The sequence below is a fragment of the Doryrhamphus excisus genome, linkage group LG3 (genome assembly GCF_037039965.1).
Source record: "Doryrhamphus excisus strain RoL-2023G ecotype Guam linkage group LG3, RoL_Dexc_Guam_v1.1, whole genome shotgun sequence".
Lineage (NCBI taxonomy): Eukaryota > Metazoa > Chordata > Actinopteri > Syngnathiformes > Syngnathidae > Doryrhamphus > Doryrhamphus excisus.
In genome coordinates this window covers 11795874-11819635 of record NC_136359.1, presented here as the reverse complement: position 1 = coordinate 11819635, position 23762 = coordinate 11795874, and the positions used below count along the sequence as shown (strand labels likewise).

Sequence of the window (23762 nt, the reverse complement as noted above, 5' to 3'; positions counted from 1 at the left end):
GCGGCTTGTTAGGACTCGGTCCGGTGTATTTGACTGGCTTCACTCATAGAACAGAACCAAACTGTAACCCCGCGTTAAACTAAACGCCAAAAGAGCAAATAAAACTATCGCAAGTATGTAACTTGTCCATTTTTCGTGACGGAAGATGTTCTCATTTGGGAAAAAACCTCCGAAGAAGTTGTGGGTCTGCTGTCTTCTATGGTGGTCGCTCCTGCTCGAGCTAGCGTCAGGAGGTAACCGCTACTACTTTTCTACTTTTACACTTCTTCTCCGCATAAATTAACGCATAATTACTTCAAATTATGGATATTTACTGACACGGTCATCCCTGTGTCAGCTGTTACATTCATTCATTGTTTAAAGGCTACGGGGGAGGCACTTCCTAAAGTCTAGCACTACCTAAACAGGTCACAATTGTGACGTGACCTTTTAGTTATTATTGTTAGCTATTGCTAGTCTTGTTATTGTAATGCAATGCTGCACAAGTCAAGCCCTTAACTATGTGTAACAACGTGACAGTTATACGTGCACATATTAAATCTCCCGATATTTCAGTGCATTGTCGTGATTGCTTTTAGAGCTGGCGTCTCCAATTTTTTTTTCTACTCGTTCTTCATACATTTATATCTCATTCTTCAGACATTTATATTTTCATAGGATATCTCAACCCACAAAAAATGAATATGCTGACTTTGCCAGAACTTTTAACAAAACGTTGGTATCTATGGCTCATATACATTATTTCAGAATATATGACTTTGCAGTGACTCTCATTATTAACTGTCAACGAGGCTCATGTGGTGGTCACAAAATTAGGAACACCGATGCAATCTGATGAGTTGCTGTGGTAAAGCCAGTGTTATTTATACAGTGCAGTTCACGACATAATTTATCTCAAGATATGTTACACATTGAACAGGTCTAGAGCTGTTCCTTGCACAGTAAAAAACAGTTCTACCTCACATAAGCAAGCACTCTGGCAACAGAGGCAAGGAAAAAGCTCTGACAGAACCCAGTTTCTTTGGGGCGGCCATCTGTCTCGACTGGTTGGGTTGAGCTTGAGAGACAAAGTAGAGTGACAGAGGGTAGATGGAGCTAGAGGGCTTGAACGATTGGGGAAGGGATGAGACAACAATGTATAAGGTATAACAATGATTGTAGACAATGCAAGGACTACATATAAAAATGAGATAATAATGCTCATTTTCATTGACGTAATATTTGCAGTAGGGTAGCTTATACAATGCACAAAACATGGCTCACTAACCGCTACTCCACCATGCAGACTAGTGTTGAAGTACACATGTACATACTCAATGTGTATAAAACTTTGTGTAAAGTGTGTCTTGCATGCTGCACAAGGTACCATAGTCACGCCTCATCAGAGACACTGGAAGGACTGCTTGGTGATGACAGTGGCACACTCAAATTAATTCAAGGAAATTCTCTCTTCCTGAAGAGAAAGGGCAGCGTGTGTGGTATTTTTATAGCTATACATTGTTTACACTGTATGCATTCATTAGCCTTGTCTGCTTGATTTCATCCCGGGCATGTGTCATATGAAGTCAGTGGGCTTCACTCATCCTCGCCTGTGCCTATAGGGATAATCAGGAATCATTTCCCAATGACTAATTCATTTCATCCTGCAATGAACAAAGCAACATCATGTCTGTACATTTGTTTCATTGGCATCCTTTGTGCCCATTAAGATTAGTATTTTTCTGTAAGACGCCTGTGCTACATAGAGGGCTTTGACAAACAAAAGGAGACACCTCAGTCAAGTTACATCTCCGATTTGTTGGATAAACTTTGGCACACAAGCAGTGACAAGCTCTGGTCTTGCCTCTCTAATTAACTATAAAGGCTGGCTTTGTTGTTTGCTGAGCAGTTTGTATATATTCACCCTTTACAGATGACAGAACATGGTTGAAACATCCACCTTTCTTCTATAACATACTCATTAGTGTCTTTCTACAGCTGTCCAAGAATGCAGTTACACATATACACAAGTATATTTTGAGGGGGAACCTGTTATTTTTTTTACCCACAGTAACACCAAAATGTATTGGAGAGTTTATGTCCATAGTTGTCCATAAAAAAGTGGAAAATGTCATTTAAAATGTATGTGAGAATATAATACGGAGACACATTAACTCAAGCTATGGATTCAATTGTATCATTTGCTGAACGTGTATGTGTGATACACTGTGGGGCTGATTAAAAAGCATGCTGGTGGTGCCTGAGCATGAAGGCTTGAATTGGACAGCTTCAGAGCACGTTAGCCCAGATTACAGGCTGATGTGAAATGGCAGGGCGGCGAGCTCGGAGAAACAGATGGATCCGTCCTAGTTTTTTTTTTTTTTAAATGCGATTTCTGCAGCATGCGACCTTAGAAAATGTCAGAACCTTTCATGTTCAGGTTGAAGGTTTCTGTCGTGGAAGGACAGGACTAAACTTGCCCCAACTCATCCAGAACATCCCTCTGTACATTGCTCTGGTGACATTAAAGTAAAATACCTTCAAAATTCATACATCATGATTGAACTTTCAAGCAATTTTCTTTCAAAGCTATAGTTATAACATGATGCACCGGCTGGAGTTAGTTTCTTTGTAGGACTTGGCTGTGAGTTTGTTTAAGCACATCAAGCGCAGCTGGTCCAACTAAATTAAAGCTAATCTGTGGTGTATATTGTCATTGAGACTTGCTTTCATTATGTGTACAAAAAACAGATCACCATAATGTTAAATATATTTTTGGATAAAGGTTAAGGTTAAAAATTAAGGCTGGAATTAGCCCCGCAGAAACAAACGTAATAAATGCGTGTCTAGTGATGTGTGTATGTGTGTGTGTATGTGTGTGTGCTCTTGTAAAGAACAACCAGAATGATAATTAGCCTGTTTTATATTTAAATGTCAGATGTTTGCTATATTAAGACTACAGTACTTACAATATTTCTTGCTCATTGTTTACTGTACATACTCATCATGTTTTTGTTTTCTCATTGGCACATGATCTTAAAATGGGTGTTTCATACTAGTGTAAAAATATACATATAAAGATATATTTTGGATATATTTAGTTTTTTTTTTTAAACAAGTATGTCTTTGTCCTTTCCACCATACTTCTCCAGCGTCCTTTTATGGCGATGGCTTTGTACAGCTGAAGGCAACAGAGTCGTCCGACCATAACAAGCTCCGCATTCGCTTCCGAACTTCCAGTACCAATGGCCTGCTGTTTCTCGCTGCCGGCCAGACCGTCTACTTTCTGCTAGAGCTCCACGCTGGTCGCCTGCAGGTGGGTACATCCATGGCCCCCCCCACGCATGAGCATACGTACTCATGCATACATTGCACACACACAAAGTCATGCTCACACCATAGCTGACCAACCCGAAGCGATGACTCCGGCTCCCACTGACAGTGTCAGTCTCTCGACCCAGTAACACAAGCAGACAAGTCTGCGTGATACGAGCTGAGTTTCAGCACCACACCAGTCCTTTTACGTCACAGCTGTAGATTCTGTGTTCCTATTGTGTTTATAATAAGCGTCGTTCACAATGGCAAGATTATTGTCTTTTAATTATGACACAAATTTGTTTGGATTTCTAAAGATTATAATGGAAATAGAAATACTATGTTTCGGACAGTCTCACAGGTGACCAAACGGTCACCTACACAAAATACATGTGCAAGCAATTTTCCAAACATTTTTACATGAACTGTGATACAAATGTAAAAATAAGTTAACCACCATTAATATCCACCCTTTAAGCACCAGAGTTTTTTCAAGAAAATATTCAGTTTTATTGATTGATTAATCTGTCATATATCATTATGAGCCCGATATATCGGCTCAAATATCAGCCTGCCAGTCAGTTAAGCGAAGACTTTTGCTTCTGCACTACACTGCTGATGTAGATGTCATACAACTTCATGTCAAAAAATCTGAACAAATCTTTTTAACCTCAATGACAAAGAGGTAATGTGAAAATGATCTGTTCTACAGAGCTTACTTAGTCTGTAACCTCAGATTAATATTTGTATTCCAGTCCATCATGTTCAGGTAGGTCTTTCTTCACAAAAATAAGACATAAAGCAAGAAAAAGCAAGAGCATACCCAAGGCCAATCTTTAAATGCTTGCTACTCTGCAGTCTTGTATGATGCCATGCATGGATTTATTGCTGGAAGGATTTAGGGGTGAAATACACTTGTCCCCCCTGACTGGTTCTAAGCACATTGTAAGCACCTCTGCCACCCCGCATCTGCATACAGAGTAGACATACAAAATGTGCTGCAGGAAACACATTTAGCAAAAGAATAGGAATGCAATTTATCTTTTGGCTTCACACTCAAGTAACTGTTGTGACAGAGCTTCTGATTGTGTTAAACACAGAGAGTGAATCACACTGAAAACTGTGTTTCATGGCTGCACTTGCCACTCATGTTCTTTGACTTCTACTGGAACAGACTACCCAATAATTGTTGCCTTCACTGAGACAAGTTACACTCCCTCCCTGGAAACCTGTGCACGATTATCAGGGACTCAGCAGCAAGCCTTGACAAGCGTGTCATCAAAATGAGTTCGAGAAGGTGACATGATGCTCCTAGGGTATAGCTGAAGGCGAAGAGATAATTGTACTCTTCCTGCCTGGGATCTCAGACAAATACCACCGTTACAACAAGTGATGTCCTTTAACATGAGTGACTGAAGGCCTGTTTTAATGACTTCATTTCATACGCTGTCCCACACGAATGCTATATAATCCCCCTTGTGTCCTAAAGCAGAGTCATATACATTTCTGAATTTACTTTATGAGAAAAGTATGGTATGTTTTCAACAGTGTTTTATCCAAAAAGCCACAACTAACCACTGGCCAGTTCATAAATTCATACATAATGTTATGTCTGTCTTTTCCCAGTTAAAACTGGACTTAGGATCTGGGGAGCAAGTATTGCAGTCGGAGGGAGGCATACAGCTCAATGACCTTGCCTGGCACTCAGTGGAGGTGACCCATTGGAAGAGCAATGTGACTATGACAGTGGACAAGAACTCTCACACAAGTTCAGAAATCCTTGGCACCCATCACACTCTCAACATTTTGGATGGTCTCTTTGTCGGTGGTTCGGTTGGCCTTGACAGATCTTACCTCCCTAGAGATCTCATTAGCTTTCGAGGCTGCCTGGAAGACGTTGTCTTCAATGACCATGATCTGCTGTCATCACTTAGACCATATACTGGATTCAAGACTGTCCACGAGGTGTCTTTAGGTTGTAATCCCCAGTTTTTTGCTACAGAAGAGGACCCCATTAGCTTCTTTAGCTCTAGGGCCTACATTTCTCTTCCACCGTGGAATGGTCAGCAAGAAGCGGTCTTTGAGTGTGTTGTGCACACTTCAGCCAAAGAGGGCATAATCCTCTACAACTCTGTCAGAGAGGGTGACTTTGTGGCATTGGAGATTCAAGAAGGCTTACTTGTGACTATTGTTGGGAAAGGTGGTACCAAAACTGAACTGCGTTCACTAACGTTTATCAATGACAGGAAGTGGCATGCTGTCAAGGTTCGCTTCAATTCTAAAATGCTTGAACTCACTGTCGATGGAGAAGTGGTGAAAAGCAGCATTGGCTCACGTTCAAAGGGGCTGCAGTTTAAAGGCTACATTTTCATTGGAGGCATTGATGACAGCACCAGATCAGAAGTTCGTAAGGTTGGGTTGTTGTCTGTGTCCGGAAAACGTATGCGTGGAGGCTCTTTTAAAGGATGTCTGAAGAATATTGAAGTGAATGGAGTGAAGATGGGTCTTTCTAATGCTGTTGTCACTAAGGATATATCAGTTGGCTGTGAAACAGAGAATGAACCAGGATCATCGACTGCTGCGAGTCCAACAAGTGCACCAGAATCCTTATTTTTCTTGGTAACACCAACTCCTTCACTACACATGTCCACCCTCGCAAGAGGTTTGGACAGGAGGTATGGCTCTAACTTTATGCAGCTAAAACCCCTAATAGTTCCAGAAGGCGGTCGAGCATCTCTTGAGGCTAAACATATCAAGGTAATCCTGGACTTCAAGGCGCTTGGTATTCGTCAGTCTCAGATCATGTTCCAAGTTCAAGAACAACCAATGCATGGTCAAATAAGACTTGATGTTGATCAGGACCAACCTCAAAATACGTTCAGCATGTTGGACCTTTGGCATGAACGAGTCATGTATATCCACGGAGGCTCTGAAGATCCAGATGACTTTTTCATGTTTTCCATTTATTCCAGCAGTCGGAAGGAAGTTCCAGATTATCTGAGGGGTAACAAGCTGTACCGCTTCAACATTACAGTAACACCCACCAATGATGCGCCTGAATTGAGTCTGCCAGAAGGAAATCTTTTTTCTTTGTTGGAAAACTCAAAAAAACGGCTCACTACAGACATACTGAAGGCCACAGACATTGACAGCAACTACAGCAATCTTTTATTTACCGTGCTTGGGAACCTGAATGCAGAAGCTGGATATTTGGAACTCGAAGACAACCCAGGAACAGCAGTGACCTCATTCTCACACTCAGATTTGCAAGAATTGAGAGTGTATTATGTTCACACCGGGGTTAGAAACTCTAGGATAGTGCTTAGAGTCAGTGATGGGGAGAAGGTTAGCAACACTGTAGTGTTAAGAGTGATGGCTCTAGAACTTCAGTATAAGATTGCTAACAACACAGGACTGAATATCATTCAAGGAGAGATAGCCATAATTGGTTCAAAGCAACTGTCAGTGGAAACCAATGCTGTGAAGCAAGTGATTGACATCCGTTATGACATCACCGAACAACCACAGTATGGTGAACTCCAGAGACTTCACTCAAGTGGTGAATGGAGGCCCACTGACTCGTTTTCCCAAAGGCTTCTAGAAAAAGATAGACTGAGGTATGTTAGCACTTTTCAGGAGATCCAGACATCCAATGCCACTGATTACTTTAAGTGTAAAGTCCATGTTGCTGGAAGGGCAGTGACAGAAATACTTTTCCCAATCTTTGTGAAGTGGGTGAGGTACAATTTGGTGAGGAATGTAGTGATGAACCTGGATAAAGTCAGAAAAGTGACACTTAACTCTGAGTATCTCTTTGCCTCAGCTGAGGGTGTGACTCTATCTGAAGAGGACCTTTATTTTAGGGTTCTCACCACACCAAAGAAAGGAAAACTTTTACTGGGCACCACAGTATTGTCAAAAAATTCAACATTTAGTCAAAGAGATGTCACAGATCTAAAAGTCCAGTATCACCTTGTTGACCGGCCACACAAAGACACACATGACAGGTTCAAGTTCCACATGTTTTCCAGACATGCCCAGTCTCAGAACTATGATTTCCAGTTTTCAATTAAAGCGGATGTCAACAGTGTTTTTATCAAGAATGAGGGACTTGTTCTTCAGGAAGGAGAAAGTAAACTGATCACAAAAAATGAACTTTTTGCAGAAACATTGCTTACACAGGATATGTACTACTCTGTGATAAGCAGTCCCAAACATGGAAAGCTTGTTCGTATTACTCAGTCGAATTCAAATTCTAGCTACAGCAACATCTTGACATTTAGCAATCATGATCTCTTGGAGGACCGGATAATGTACGTCCATGATGACAGTGAAACGAGCCAGGATGAGTTCACTTTCATTTCCTCCACCACACAAGGGTTCAAATCTTTCATTGCAGAGGATGAAATCGGGTCCAAAGAAGGAACCTTCAACATAACCATTCAGCTTGTCAATGATCAAAAACCAATACGTGTCATTGATAAAGTTTTCAATGTTGTCAGAGACGGACAGAGGCTGCTCACTGATGAAGATTTGCGTTACCATGATCCAGATTCCGATTTTGATGATGACCAGTTGATTTACATTCGCCGTGGAATCCCCATGGGAGATTTAGTGCTGGTCAATGACACTAGTCACAGACTATTTGAGTTTCGCCAAAAGGATTTAAAAGAAAAACGAGTGCTGTTCATTCACAAAGGTGTAGGCATTGGCAGGTTTGTGCTCTTTGTTTCCGATGGGAAAAACTTTGTTTCAAGTCTTTTAGACATCAGTGCACAGGACCCTTTCTTTAAAGCTGGAAATAACACTGGTTTACTGGTGCAGAAGGGACGATCAGTTACCTTTTCCCCTGCAAATTTCACTCTTCTATCAAATCTGGACATCAGAAATGATCAGGATGTCACATTCAAGTTGGATGAGACTCCAAAGTACGGCACACTCTATCAAGAAGAAATAGAGGTGGAGTCATTCACACTGTCTGACCTCAAGAATGGCATCATCTCTTATCAACATGATGACAGCAAACATCTGGCCGACCATTTCAACTTGATGATAACGGCTAAACACATGCAACTTGTAGCGAGGATCAATGTGAAAGTTTACCTGGAAAGTCACCAGAGACCTCCCATCGTGCAGCATCACGACACCTTACTAGTGGAGGAAGGAAAACCAGTCAAGATTGATGAGACCAAACTGGAGGTAGGATTTATTACTTTATCGCTCATTTGTATGATTTAAAAGCTGTCGTAGCATTTTTCTTGATTTATGTTATATTGTTGTCTTTGCTTTTCATTTTTGGCGTTTCAATCTATAGACCATTTGTGCTATTAGAGTGAATTGGAGATACAGTCATTCTTTGTTTATTGCAGATAATTGGTTCCTGACCCAAATACGGTAAATGAATTTCCGCAAAGAAGGATTCATTATTAATAAACACAATATTTTCGTAGTTTGAGCATAGAAAACTTGACTTCTTAAATATGTTTTTCACCAACCCAGTAGACATGAATTTACACACCAATAGTCACCATTACACTTAAGACCCACATTGCATGACACTAATGCGCAGGCTATGGTATCACTGCAGGGACGTCCACATAGCTACCAAGCTAACCATCCATCCATCTTCTATGCTCCTTATCCTCACATGAGTTGTGGGGGTATGCTGGTACACCCTGGACTGGTCGGCAATCAGTCAGTCAACTAGTTAACCTCCAACTTATTTGTTCTAAACTTAAGAAAGAAGCACTATTTGGGCGAATTTTGCCCATCATTCACACTCCTTATGTGAAATATTTGGGTCAGTATGACACCTTGGAAACTTGTGTATTATTTTATCCTAATGAAACAACAATATAAAAAAAATATATTCTAAAATGTAACCACAGATTGTTTCCCACTGATCAGGTCACACATGAAGACAATGTGCCATCTGAGATCGTGTTCACAGTCAAGGCGGGTCCCTCTCATGGCTTTCTACGACATTTTGTGGAAGAAGAAGAACGTTACATTGGAACTAAAGAGTCTCCCATCAAGACATTTACCCAAAACGACATTAACAGTGGCAACGTCCAGTACATGCAGGTGGAGCCTAACAAAGTCAACGACACCTTCGTCCTTGATGCCACCAATGGGATTACGGACGTCAGCGATATTAGTGTGTTGGTTGACATCATACCCCACCTTATCCCACTTCAGGTCTCCAATTTTACTGTGGATGAGGGCGGCTACAAAGCCCTGACACAGGAAGTACTTGAAATCACCAGCCGACACTTTGCTGGAATCAACTTCCTGTTCAATGTGACTGAGCCCCCGCACCATGGTCATATTGAGCACTCTCGACATCCTGGTGTGCCCATAACATCTTTCACCAGGAGACAGGTAAGAAACATCAATGCAACTTTGGTACTATTATTCTTATTATGGATATTAGTCAACATCGCTGCAGTAGTGACACCACATTTAGGGGTGTCCCGATTAATCAAATCTGAACAAATCATACATACTTGTATTACTTATTTTGTAGTGTGGGGTGTTAGACAAGGCATGATCAAGTGAAAATTTGGTCAACAACAGTAAGTAATAAAAAAAAACCTGACACATTTACTTCTACAGGGAGATAGTTTGGGAGACTATTTCACACTTATTTTAGGTACACAGTTTTGAGAATCTACAATGTAAATAGTCATGAAAATAAAGAACATGCATTTTAGCCTGTACTGTATGACAGTAACGTAGCAAATATCAACATCATATTATGCCCTAATGAATGCCAAACTTTTACCAGGTGGAGCACGAATTTATCTACTACGTACACGACAACAGCGAAAGTTTAGAGGACAACTTTACCGTGGTGGCCAACGACACAGGCCTAAGGAAGCAGAGCAGGGCTCAGACAGTGTTCATCCAAGTTGCAGCTGTCAACGACGAGCCCCCTGTTATTACCGCCAACAGGGTCCTCAGGGTGAGTCTGCACTGCTGCTCTATATTTAAACTTTTTGCTAGCATGTCTGGCAGTCTACTTACAGCTTTCTGTCACACAATTTTCATGTGTGAACTCTTCGGGATGAAAGGCATGTTAGTGTATTCCAGAGAGTTTACACTTTGTATATGAAGTGATGTAATTTAGTAATAACTAACAAAAAGGCAGTGTTGTTATCTGCAGAGATTATATCAAAGCATTTTAGTGGCAAACCTTCGTTCATGCTGCACTGTTTGACTAAATTAAGTTTGGTGTCCACCAGGTGGCTCTCTAACACCTCACTTTGTATTATTCCCACTAATGTCATTTGCTCATGGTGTTAGTTTGGGCAGAGAAATAGCTGTGTTGTTAAAACTAAATACTGTACACAATATAACAGTTTTTGCAATTTGCATGTTTCATTTCTTAAAGTAGCAATCGACACTAGGTAATCATTTTTTGTTACTTTATAATGTATCTTCATTTTTATTGAGCTATGCAGTAGTAAGATCCAGAAAGTATATTGCAACTTACTACACATATAAAAAGTATAAAAGTATACACATTTGTAATCTTGCCATGTCGTCTTTACGAGAGGATCAAAGTTGTTCTGCTCGGTGGGGTGGCCGTCAGCTCCACCGCTAAAGCTCGATGAGCTGTAGGAACCCCGTCGTCATTGAGGGATTTGACCCGGAGTCCGGGAAGCTGTGTGCAAATTGATCTCATGTGTCTTGTCTTTGAATTTGGTGACTCATGCCGATGCTGCTCATCAGACTGATCCATGCTGTGACTTGCTGCTAAGTGGGGGAGTACTTGAGGTGTTCCTCAAGAGGAACACTGATTAACATGCATGGTGTGCGTCGACATGTGGTGGCACTGGTGGGAAGTGCAATGTCCCATGTGGGTGGCTTACAGGTGCTAATTGGAAAAAAGACCTCTGCTTCTGTTCCAGTAAGAGCAGTTTAAACATAGAGTAAGTCACATAACCTTTAATCCTTGACAATAGTATGATAGGGACAGGAATTCCTCTACTGTTTTTATTCATACTTTCATGTTCACCTTTTATTTAGTAAAGGGTGACTTTCATTTCTGGCAAAGGCAGTAACATTGGCAACAACAAGGATGACGTACTGTCATAGTTCAGCTCTTCACTCCGAAACTGTCGGCGGGAATTACGACTGGTGTTCGTGGTGGTGTTGTGTAATGTCTGCTCTGGCATGGCGAGTAGTAGTTCAGCCTTTGTTGTCAGCTCTTTGCACAGTTCACTAGTTTTGTCTTGTGGGACTTGTTTCACTATCCCTTTGACTTGCTCATCATCATGAGGCCCTTGTATTTTCAAAAAGGCTTAAGTATAAATATGATTATATACTATTATCACAATTTCCGATAAAAAAAGATTACAAATGCAGAAATCCACAATATTGTAAACCACGCTTTTGCATAAATAATTGCTTCCACATATGAAATGCATTACCTCGAATAGATGTCTTCTACTTTATCTACAGTTCAGTAAATAAATGTCACCTGATTGCTGTATTGAAAATACTTTATTTTATCATTTAATTTCAAGTAAATGTGAGTAAATGAGTGTAAAAATGTAAAATTTGTACTAGTTGTATTAGTATTGCTATTTTTTGTCAGCAGTTGTGCTTCATTGTATGATTTGCAGTGGAAAAAGCCCAAGGGAGGAAGAACGTCAAAAAAAGCCTAGAAGCTGAACTCTTATCCAGAGCATTATGAGTCCATTGGGCATAGTGATGGAGTAAAGGACACAGCTGCCTCCACTGGCCTCCAGCTGTGTCGTGTGTAGATTCAGTATTAGTGCTGCTGATTTATGAACATTCAAAGGTGACATTGTTCACTAGTTTTTTGGTGACATTTAGAGCCATTAATTAAGAAACAATCAGTATTTTAAACCTTACATTTTTTAGGCTGACACCTGGTTGTAACAGTGAGCTTTTTTTAAATCACATACCTGTATTTTTGTCTGCGCACCTTGCATCCAGGTTTGGGTATCCTCAGTCACAGAGATCGGCCTGGAGGACCTCAGAGCGCTGGACTTGGACACGCCTTCAGAGGAGCTCCACTTCATGGTGACACCACCCAGCAATGGACACTTGGCCCTAAAGAGTGCCCCCATGAAGGCGGTGCTCAATTTCACACAGGCCCACATAGACCAGGGACATCTGCTGTTTGTGCACAAAGGTGAAGGCATTTTCCATTGGCTAATGTCAATAATTACCTTGCTATGTGCCAAGGAAGCAGGAAGTAACTGTTGGGTCTGGTTTCTTTCAGGTGCCATGTCCGGAGGGTTCAACTTCCAGGTTAATGATGGTGTGAATTTTACTCCTAGACAGATCTTCAGCATCACCGCAAGAGCCTTGGTTCTCAGTTTGGAGCGAAATCGTCCTCTTAAGGTGTTCCCGGGTAAATGCAATATTATAAGGTCTTATTGAGGAATGAAGATAGATAAATGAAGTTTTTTTTCTTCCTAAATAATTCCACTCCAACTATTGAAATCAAAACACATGAATCAATGCCACCCTTAGTTAATGTTTAATGCTAGTGATGCTATTTAAATATAGCTGAGCTATAAATAGGCAGCTGTTGGCTATCTGCAAACTCATTTCCATGTTTTCTGGGATTCCCAGCCGTCTGGAGTTTGAAGGAAAAAATACGAGGATAGCAAAAAACAGATGGCATTTGCTGAGCTTCCCAAAGTGATTATTTGAAGACCTTTTATATTGTCTGTGTGAAGCACAGTTTTTGTCAAACTTGGGAGAATAGGGGTTAGGATCAGGGATTTATTTGACAATTAAGTTGGTGCTTGACGATTTGAAGGATGGCCAAGATGCATGAATTACTCACACGCCTCACATGTCTTGGGGTTGGCTGCGGGTAAATCCCTCCCTCACTAAATGGTTACATATGCCTGATTATGAACTCAGGCACTCATCTGAACAAAGTTTTTACAATTATTTCCATGGTGTGTCGAGTCTGCACCATCACTAAGACCGATAATCACAGAACATTACTAAACGTAACTACAAACTAAACTAACTATAATCTATACGTTTGACTTTATACTTTGTCAGTAAAACCAACTCTAACTGATTTTATCTACTGTGTTTAGGATCTTCAACACCAATTTCAAATAATGAATTACAAGTAGTGACCAATGATATCAGCGATATTTCAAACCGCACAATTACATTCACTGTGATTCGACATCCCAAGCTGGGGCGCCTGGTAATGAAGCATCCTGATAATTCCACAGTTGAAGTCGCCACTTTCACACAAGATATGGTGAGTAAGGGACAAAAGGTCAATTTCAGCAAATGAGTAAAACAACTTTAGACGTATTGATGCATTCTCTGTCATTTGTACCTCAGCTGGACCGAAAAGAAATTATGTACATCCAAAGTCCAATTGAGTCAGTGGGATGGGAAGCCATGGATTCGCTGACATTCTCTGTTGCATCACCACCTTCTTCTCTGGAAAGTCAGACCTTCAAGATTGATATTTCTTATGAGAACACAGGACCTGAACACAACACAGTCCTTTTGGCAAACACAGGTAACAAAAACATAGTCAAAGACTTAAAATCTAGGGATGTCCCGATCCGATCTTTAGGATTGGGATCGACTGCCAATTTTGTCTTTTATTGGATTTTGTCTTTTATTGGATGAGGGACCCAATTTTGTCTTTTATTGGATGAGGGACCCAATTTTGTCTTTTATTGGATGAGGGACCTGTCTCAGAGAGGTTTGTTACAAAAGCAAAACAATATTCTTGGTCATGTTGTGTAATAAAAAAAAGTAAATTAAGCAGTATTTTGGTCATAACCATATTAAATTCATTTTTGTAACAAAAGCTCATTATTGTTTTTTTTTTTTTAAAGGATTGGCAAGACAACAAAAAAAAATCATATCGGAAGCCAAAAGATGTAGATCAGGACCTCCCTAACTTAAACAATGTTATAACATCATGTTTTCTTTGTTTCAGGTGGTGAAGTGACAGAAGGAGAGAGTGTCGTTATTGACGAGTCAAAGCTTGACGCCTCTAACCTGATGTCTCGGCTGCCAACGCCTCAGAGGAGCACCCATGAGGTCTGGTTCCAGGTGACGTCATTGCCGCAACATGGTGTCATAGTGGTCGGTGAACGAAACCTCACTAAGGAGAAACCCAACTTTTCCCAATTCATCGTCAACAAATACGGCATTACCTACAAGCACGACAACTCGGAGACAACCAACGATTCTTTTGCCTTCAGTGCATGGGTAAATCCAAAAGGTAAAACGGCTCAACGGCCTTTCGATGACAGCAATGTTGTTGAAGAGTCTTTCAACATTACAGTCATGCCTGTGAATGATCAGCCTCCTGTGTTGAAGACTAAAGCACCGAGTCTGACTGTGGTACAAGGAGATAGCGTATCCATTAAGCCAGAGAACCTGAAAGTAGAAGACTTAGACAATCCTCCTGATGATATTGTCTTTTCTGTCATTAGCAAGCCAAACAATGGTTACCTCGCTCTTGACAGAAGATTGAATGAGTCGATTGGAGCCTTCACCCAAGCCCAGATCAATAATGGAAGCATTTATTTCATTCATGACGGTAGCCCTACTTCCGGTGTGTTCTACTTTAGTGTTACAGATGGCCACCATAAACCAATTTACAAACTCTTCAATCTAGATGTGACAAGGATAACCATCTCTCTAGTCAATCACACGGGACTGACACTTCAGCAAGGTAGCACCGCGGTTTGGCTTAATCAAGACAATCTTGGTGCCAAGACGAATGGGCGTAACGCCACTATTCATTACCAGATTACAAGGCCTCCAAAGTTCGGTAAACTTCTCTTGGACAATCAAGAGGTGTCACAGTTCGAACAGGAAGATGTCCAGACTGAACGGCTTGTTTACCACATGACCAATCTTTCCTCTGCGGAGGACAACTTTGAGTTCACCGCCTTCACTTCCGAGGTGAATCTGAGTGCACAAGTGCTAAACATCACTGTCTCGCCTCTGATCCAGTTTGGCAAACATCTGAGGGCACCTAGTGGGATTGCTGTAAAACTTAACTCTGCTTCCCTTGATGCTTCCAAACTGGCTGATATATGTCGTTGTGATCCTGTATTTGAAGTTCTCTCCCACCCAAATTACGGGAAATTGGTTCGACCAAAAACAAAAAAATCCAGAAAATCTGAAGCACTTGAGTCTTTCACTTTCCAGGATGTTACGCAAGAGAAGGTCGCCTTGGAGTTGAATGCCAACATGACTGGAGTTCAAGAGCTAAACGACTCAATAGTGTTCCTTCTGAAAGCTGATAACATTCAACCTGCTCAAGGGGAGTTTCATTTTACCATCGTGCCGTATGATCCTGTCAACCTTCCGACCACAAAGAGTCCTCTGACGTCCACATCATCTCCTTCTCAGACAACAATCCAGACTTTTAGAAATGGAATGACTTTACCAGAGCGGTCCACCGCTGTCATTTACACCCAACAACCAAGCAAAAACCAACGAAGGGTCAAAGGTCGTAACCGCTGGGGAAAGTCCAATACCACAAGCGTTTTCACAACAACTCTTGGCAAACCGACAACAGGAACTGATCATTTTCCCTTTATGAACACACCCGTCCGTGTGGAGTCGTACCCACAGAAGAGCTCCAACCCTCTGCTCGTGATCTTACCACTGCTTGCTCTTCTACTGCTTGTCATCATCTTTGTGGTGCTGGTGGTTTTCCTTAGACATCACAGACGACGGAAGCAGAGGACCGACACGCCGAAGGAGCCCCCTCCTGCTGGTCTTCCAAGCAGCCAGTCATACCTGGGCCAAACTCAGAGAAGCACCACTGTTCCCACAGTCACTGTCACCCCACTGAACCTCAACAACACAAATAGCGCCTCTCTCACTCGCTTACTGGTTCAGAACCAGCGACCATACAATTACAACACGGTTGATTCAAACATTCTCATAAGCTCTTGGAATAGTGACTCTCCCACCGCATCTTCCCAAATCATCCAGACTGCCACACCTACTCTTCAAAGGAATCAATATTGGGTTTGAGTCAAAACGATTTCCACAAAGTTCGAATTGTCCAAAATGTTTTGATAAAATGGGAGAATTGAGACTCAATGGGCGTTAATTGATTAAGGCATGTCCCAAGACTTTTGTTCATATCCATGGTTTTGAACAGTAATACTTGTATATTTGGGTCAATGAAGCAATCCAGTGTGAAACAATGCCAAGCTATCAGACGTCAAATTAAGTAGCAAAGCTGAAATCGTATTATTTAGTACCCTGACTCGAAATAGAGATGCCACCTCTTTACTTGCATCTGTGTTGTGGTTACATCTGGGGTATCAAAGGCATATTTGAAAGCCTTGGAGAAGACATTGGCTGCCATTTTATAACATGGACAGGGTCAAAAGTTACAAGTTAAGTTTGTTTATATGAGCCCACTGCTGATATTAGTCCGTCCTGCTGCTGACGTTATCTCTTCCACTGAGTGTACAGTTTTACAGTCGCATCTCTGCTCCATCAGAGGGTGCTGTTGTTACTGGTCAAAGTTACATAGTGCCACTTCAATTATGCATAAAGAATACAATCATATGGGTCCCGTGACAATAACAGGCATTCTCTTCTGTTCTATTCTATATAATGATTATGACTGTGGCCAATAACCTCAACTTGGTGCCTGATATTTTCTTTGTTAGTTATTATATATCCTACTGTACATTACAGTCTAGAAAGACTTTTATCGTGATGATATTTGCAAGTAGGCCACCATGAAATTATATTTTCGAATGATATTTTTATAAGTCTCATTACACTGGTTAAACGTCAACACTGTTGATTTCACAGTCCTTTTTACTGTGTACTCGTTTTAGCATGTGATAACAAGAAATGAATATTTAAAAGTAAAAATACTATTGTGCTTGCGCTCTTATTTGTAAATGATTACATCGTTAACATGAGAGTTTGTTGTCTATTCGAGAAGAGAAAATTGTGCACAAATTACTAAATGGTGTGCCAGTATTTATGTGGGGATGTTTGATTTTCTTTTCTTTTTTAAGTCGTTTGTCAATGAAAGGTACTGAAACTGCCGTTAAAGAAAACCACTGGAAACATGGTACTATTTTGTACTGGACTGATGGATTCCTTGTATTCTCCTTCTCCTTCTCCTCCAATGTAACCGATATGTCAAATGGCACATTTTATTTATACCATATTTTTATTAAACTGGTTTAAAATGAATGCAAGGTTTATGGAAACAAATTATTAGGTCCTGAGCACCAAGCTCTATTGAAACTTCAGTAGAGGATGCTGCTACTGAGCCCCCCTTTTGCTTGAGGTCAAGTAACAAACTACCAGCTTTTCTTCCAAAGAAAAGCTGTTTTGGCCGTCAGAAGGCTCATAACAAAGGTTATTTTGGCGGGCTTGGATGAGTACATGGCAGGTTGCTGGTCAAAAACTAGAGTCCTATTCCCCTCTCAGGTTGATGCGGTGCTCTTTTCATTGTGGGCTGTCGGAGTAGATAAAGAGAAAGGCCTCTTGCCCTTGAACAATACGGTATATCAGATCTCTTAAGTGATCACTGTAATTTAAGTGTTCATAATTGCAAGGTGTAGGCCGCAAGAAGACACTAAGTGCATATTCACTTTAATGAGGTTTCATTTTGATGATCCCAGATGGGTTTTAACAAAGCACTCCAACCTCCACACTTGTTTCAGTTCTTAAGAGCCCATGTCTCTCTTGTATGCCTTTGAAATACATTTAGTTTGGTCATACGAGCCAATCAAGGAGTAGAAAACACTCCAGAGGTGTAGAGAATGTAACATGTGGTTGCTGAGGGACGCCCTTTTAGGTTAGGAGTTTTCCGATTAGTTTTTCAACCTTTTAAAGCAGATATTTGTGTGGTGTTGGTCATATTTCACACACTATGTATATGGTTCCTTGAAGCACAGACATAAAATAACTGCCACTCAGACCAAAGGCCCTTTCTCCTGATTGGTCTTGCTAGTTTATTTTAATTAGTCCGCTAAATGAAGCTCTCAGAGGCCCACAAATATTTTTTTGAAGACAGAAAACAAACAACACGAACATGTGTGTGTGTGTGTGTTGTGTGTATCTTGGAGTACAGCCACAGGGGTTGGAGGGGTTGTCAGCATTTTGTTAGACAACATGAATGAGGCTCCACCAAAGAGAGAGAAAGAGCTTCCTGTGTGAGGGGCTGCGAAAACAAAAGCAGGACTATAGAGAACACACAGTGCTCCCACATTCCGGAACCTTCTGCCAGGTACAGGACAGCAGGACCTAATCCACATGTTCCCATTGTGCATTGCATAATGGCCTCCAAAACTAAATGTGTGAATCCAAACATTTAAGGGGAGAAATGTTCATATACAATTTAGATGTATATATGATCCTGGACGTACCCTGGCCTTGAAATCATCCGTGTTCACATGCAGTTACTTAGGATAGTCTGTAATTAACAATGATACATATATATGTTCAATAGACATATATTCACTTCAATCATGAGAAAGTTGGATATGAGACACTATTTCATATTATTGCATGTTTTTCAATTAGTGATCAGCTGGTAGTTTCTCCATCAGCATACAAATCCTACATATCCTAGATCTGTGTTTTTTGTGTGATTCATGCCTAGGCAGTATCAGTACTATGATAGGATGAATGGAATATGTTTGAGTTGCTAATAATAGACTTCAGATGGCTGTGTGTGTTTAAACGTACTTTCCCTTTTTCTGGGCCCATTACAACAGAAAAGTACTGTGTTCATCTTAAATGAGATGAGGGCGACTGAGACATTCCGGGCTAAAACAGCAGTGTTTTATTTCACATCATGATGTCATGGGAGTATTCTGGCCAGGCCTACATGTTTGTCTAATCTCACTTCCTGCTTGCGAGGTCACTCGTGGAGAGTAGGCATTTACTTTTCAACTTTTCAAAGTCATATAAGTAACACAAGGGGAAGTAAAACTGCCTTCTGCGTCAGCTTTATTAAAGGTACTGTAAGAAAACATGAGGTTTTAAAAAGGGGAAGTAGATGTGACACAATCGGTTGTCACATCAGCAACTGCAACAACCACACACTGACGGGTGGCACTCTTTCCACACATGCAGGAATATGGAAAGGGGTAATAAAGTAATATCATCTCTAGGTGGGAAATTACCTATATGACCCACACACTGCCCTCTTCTGATGCTTACTGTCATACCCGTGATCTTTGTGTGGGTTAAACATATTGATTCTGTTTTTATTTATGACGTTAGTCAGGGTTTCCCACAATATAATATAAATATAAGTCAATAGTGCAATAAAACACAAGTGTCTGAAAAATGTTAGTATCAATAATTAGGGCCATATTGGAGAGTCAGACATTTCTGATGAAAAATTTGTACAATTTATGAGTGACAAAGTTGTTGCAAGATGAAAGTTTCCTTCTTTCCTGAAGAGCTACGCTCTATAGTCCCTCTGACATATATTATTATGACTTCATTCTCCTCAATTTTGGATTTTATTCTCGTATTATTACGACTTTATTCTCAAAAATATCAGATTATTATTACTTTTTCAATGTGGCTCTAATACTCAATTACAATTTGATACTGATTCAATCTTTGGTTGTCAATACAATTAATATTTGGATCGATGTATGGTGTCCTCCAGATCAATTTTAGTATTAGTAATAGTAATTTTAACTAATATTATTATTAGTACTACTCCAAGGTAAGATTGTACGTATCTTATCATGTTTGCCAGATGTTATGACTTGTGTTAGATACTGGCCTAGTCTAAAATGTGTCTGTCAAACCAGGTCCAAAGCGTCAGTGTTATGACCTCGACCTTGACTGACTCGTCTTTCTCTTCCATCGATTCCCATCCGAGGACAGAAGGCTGCCACTGAAAACAGATCCGTCCCAATCTTCCATCCAGAAAAAATGTGCTGAGCTCAGCCAAACGCCACACATTCCACAAGCGAGGAGTCAAAGCAGAGAAGGAACTTGAGGTTTGTTTTTGTTTACTAACCACAATGCATCACAATGACTGTACCAACTACAATGGAACCCCCTAAAGTCATATATCAATTTCCTGGAAAAAAGTATGCCTCAAAAGTCAAATGTGAGGACAACAATACAACACCGCAAAAAAAAGAAAAGTTCGGTGAACTAAAAATTTCAAGACAATTCAATTACATTTTTCAAGTTTTGCATTTGACTCAACACGCAAAGTGCAGCAAAGGATAGTCTGTGGCTTTCCAGTACGAGATGAACAATACAATTCATGAATTAACTGATCAAGATTTATTGCATTACAATTGTCCCTCATTTATCATATTTAATTTGTTCCAGACCCAACGTGACAAGTGAATTTCTGGAAAGTAGGATTCAATATATTTTTTTTAATCATATTTTTGTAGTTAGAGCATTGAAAACCTGTTTATGACTTTCTAAATGCAGTTTTTAACATTATTAGAGCTCCGTAGACATGAAATAACAGCTCTATAGTCCTACACCACGTTGAGCAAAACTATGTGGAGGCTGTGAGATCCCTGCAGGGACAGAAGAGACGGCCACCACTTATAACATTTCACAAGCTGCTGAGCTAAGTAGTTAGTAGCCTCCTTCTTCAAAATATAAGAAAGTGACAGCGGAAATGGGAAAAAAAAGAGCAAAGTTGACGTTGGTCTTTTCACGTGACAAAGCTGAAATATATGTATATAGCTTCTTTCCATATCTACATGTGTTGCTTTACAAAATATCAGTGGCCCTTAGTGGAAAAAGTTTGGACACCCGTGATCTATGGTATGGTTGCTATGCTAAGATAGCTGCAGCTTGGCTATAAATAGTTGAAATGTGATTGCGCTATCAGTTAGAACCTCACCTTGTTCTCTCCTGAATAAAAGGTCACTGAATAGATAAAGAGTTTCCTACAACCATCTGGTGCCTTCCCATAATCACACCTCCACTTGAAATGTGCCACTGCCATTCCAAAAAAAAAACATTTGCCTTCTAAGAGAAAGTGTAGTCACTTCCTGTTTTGCTATGGCAACATTACAAGGAGGAATAAGTGGGATTAAATATTACTTCAGGGAATTTCCAAGCATTACAGATTATGTATTATGGAATTATTATGGAAGCCACTGATGACATTCGGGGTCATTATGCCCTGGCAGTATGTTGGCAGGATAAGTGTGTGATTGAGTGAGGCACAGAATAGAAAGTAGTGGGGATTTTGCTGTTTTTCTTGGTGCAGGGAGCGTGGGTGCAACGGGAAGTGATGTGGATGCTCTGATTAGGTCTGCAGCTACTGTTTTACTGCTTCTCACTGCCAGCTATTGAAATGTTTGCCTTATAAGAACTTGTATAACAAAGTCTGATGTGGAAAGAGTCAGTAATAGCATCCGTGAGAGGTGAGTCATGTTCAAAAACGCAAGTGTTCAGCGTGTACACGGTTGTTGCTGTGGGTTTTCACACACTTTTGACGTGTGTGTGGTGACATGCTGACACTGGTCTCTTTCAGTCTGAATCAGAGGATGTTGTAGCCCAGACGTAGCAGCGATACATTTGCTTCTTTTTAATGATGTATTATGATGTATTCTTGTTTATGATGTTCCATAACAGTAGTGGAACCCATGTGACAAATTCTCACATTTCTGCTGGTCCGTCCATCCATCTCTACATCTCTCTGTCCATTTCTATGTCCGTCCGTCCGTCTATCTCTACATCCACCCATCCATCCATCTCTATGGCCATCCATCCATGTCTATCTATATCCATCTATCCATCTTTATCTATATCCATCCATCCATCATCTATCCATCTTCATCTATATCCATCCATCTATCTATATCCATCTGTCCATCTTCAACTATATCCATCCATCTATATCCATCTGTCCATCTTTAGCTATATCCATCCATGTCTATCTACATCCATCTATCAATCTTTATATCCATCCAACCATCCATCTTTATCTATATCCATCCATCCATCATCCATCATCTCTATCTATATCCATCTATTAATCTTTATCTATATCCATCTGTCCATCCATCTTTATCTATATCCATCTATCCATCTTTATCTGTATCCATCCATCCATCCCATCATCTCTATATCCATCCATCCATCCATCAATCCATTCATCTATCTGTCTATATCCATCCATATCTATCTATATTCATCCATCCATCCATCCATCCATTCATTCATCTATCTGTCTATATCCATCCATCCATATCTGTATATAAATTTATATCTATCTATATCCATTCATCTCTATCTATATTCATCCGTCCATCTCTATATTAATTCATTCATTCATTCATTTTCTACCACTTATCCTCACAAGGGTAGCAGCGGTGCTGAAGCCTATCCCAGCTGTCTTCGGGCGAGAGGCAGGGTACACCCTGGACTGGTTCCCAGCCAATCACAGGGCACATATCGACAAACAACCATTCACACTCACATTCATACCTATGGACAATTTGGAGTCGCCAATTAACCTAGCATGTTTTTGGAATGTGGGAGGAAACCGGAGTACCCGGAGAAAACCCACGCATGCACGGGATGCACACAGAGATGGCCGAGGGTGGGATTGAACTCAGGTCTCCGAGCTGTGAGGTTTGCACGCTAACCACTCGTCCGCCGTGCAACTCCATCTCTCTCTCTCTCTCTCTCTCTATATATATATATATATATATATATATACATCTATATCCACCCATCTGTCCATGTCTACCCAAATGTTTTCAGTTCAGGCCGGGGAGGAACGATAGAGGTTTCAAACAAGAGCACCCATTTCCTCAGGTCTTGGCAGCAAACAGGCGAGATGGAACAGAAGCCTAAGGGTGCGCATGTGTGCATCTTGGTGACTTTATATACTGAATACAGCGATGCAGTCAAAAATAATAAGGACAGGACATGGGAGGTGTAGTTTGCATGTATAATAGTACTCTTACCAAGTCATTCCATCTGGGTGTTCATTCATTCATTCATTTTCTACCGCTTTTCCTCACGAGGGTCGCGGGGGTTGCTGGAGCCTATCTCAGCTGTCTTGGGGCGAGAGGCGGGGTACACCATGGACTGGTCACCAGCCAATCACAGGGCACATATAGACAAAAACAACCATTCACACTCACATTCATACCTGTGGACAATTTGGAGTCGCCAATTAACCTAGCATGTTTTTGGAATGTGGGAGGAAACCGGAGTACCCGGAAAAAACCCACGCATGCACGGGGAGAACATGCAAACTCCACACAGAGATGGCCGAGGGTGGAATTGAACCCTGGTCTCCTAGCTGTGAGGTCTGCGCGCTAACCACTCGACCGCCATGCAGCCCATCTGGGTGTTTTATAGCTATATTATGAATAATACGAATGCTATCGATTAATACATTGTTACAACTAGTTATTATTAATCAGAATATTCCTCATGTAAAAATATACATTTTGTTCATTGATGCCTTCCAA

The 23762-nt window shown here is 40.7% G+C and overlaps 1 protein-coding gene across 1 annotated transcript; it reads left to right on the top strand.

The window, feature by feature from the left end:
- The first annotated feature begins 87 nt into the window (after positions 1-87).
- On the top strand, positions 88-17642 carry cspg4ba (chondroitin sulfate proteoglycan 4ba). Its single transcript, XM_058071356.2, has 10 exons — positions 88-233; positions 3132-3295; positions 4921-8493; positions 9202-9675; positions 10082-10258; positions 12262-12460; positions 12551-12682; positions 13389-13561; positions 13648-13831; positions 14261-17642. The coding sequence occupies exons 1-10, from the start codon at positions 146-148 to the stop codon at positions 16321-16323; spliced, it is 7227 nt and encodes a 2408-aa protein (XP_057927339.2). The 5' UTR covers positions 88-145; the 3' UTR covers positions 16324-17642.
- The last annotated feature ends 6120 nt before the right edge of the window (positions 17643-23762 follow it).

Excerpts from the sequence above, each read along its gene's own strand:
- cspg4ba (XM_058071356.2), top strand. The coding sequence starts at position 146 with ATGTTCTCATTTGGGAAAAAACCTCCGAAGAAGTTGTGGGTCTGCTGT. Across the intron at positions 9,676-10,081 it reads CATCTTTCACCAGGAGACAG|GTGGAGCACGAATTTATCTA; the intron begins GTAAGAAACATC and ends AACTTTTACCAG. Across the intron at positions 13,562-13,647 it reads CCACTTTCACACAAGATATG|CTGGACCGAAAAGAAATTAT; the intron begins GTGAGTAAGGGA and ends TTTGTACCTCAG.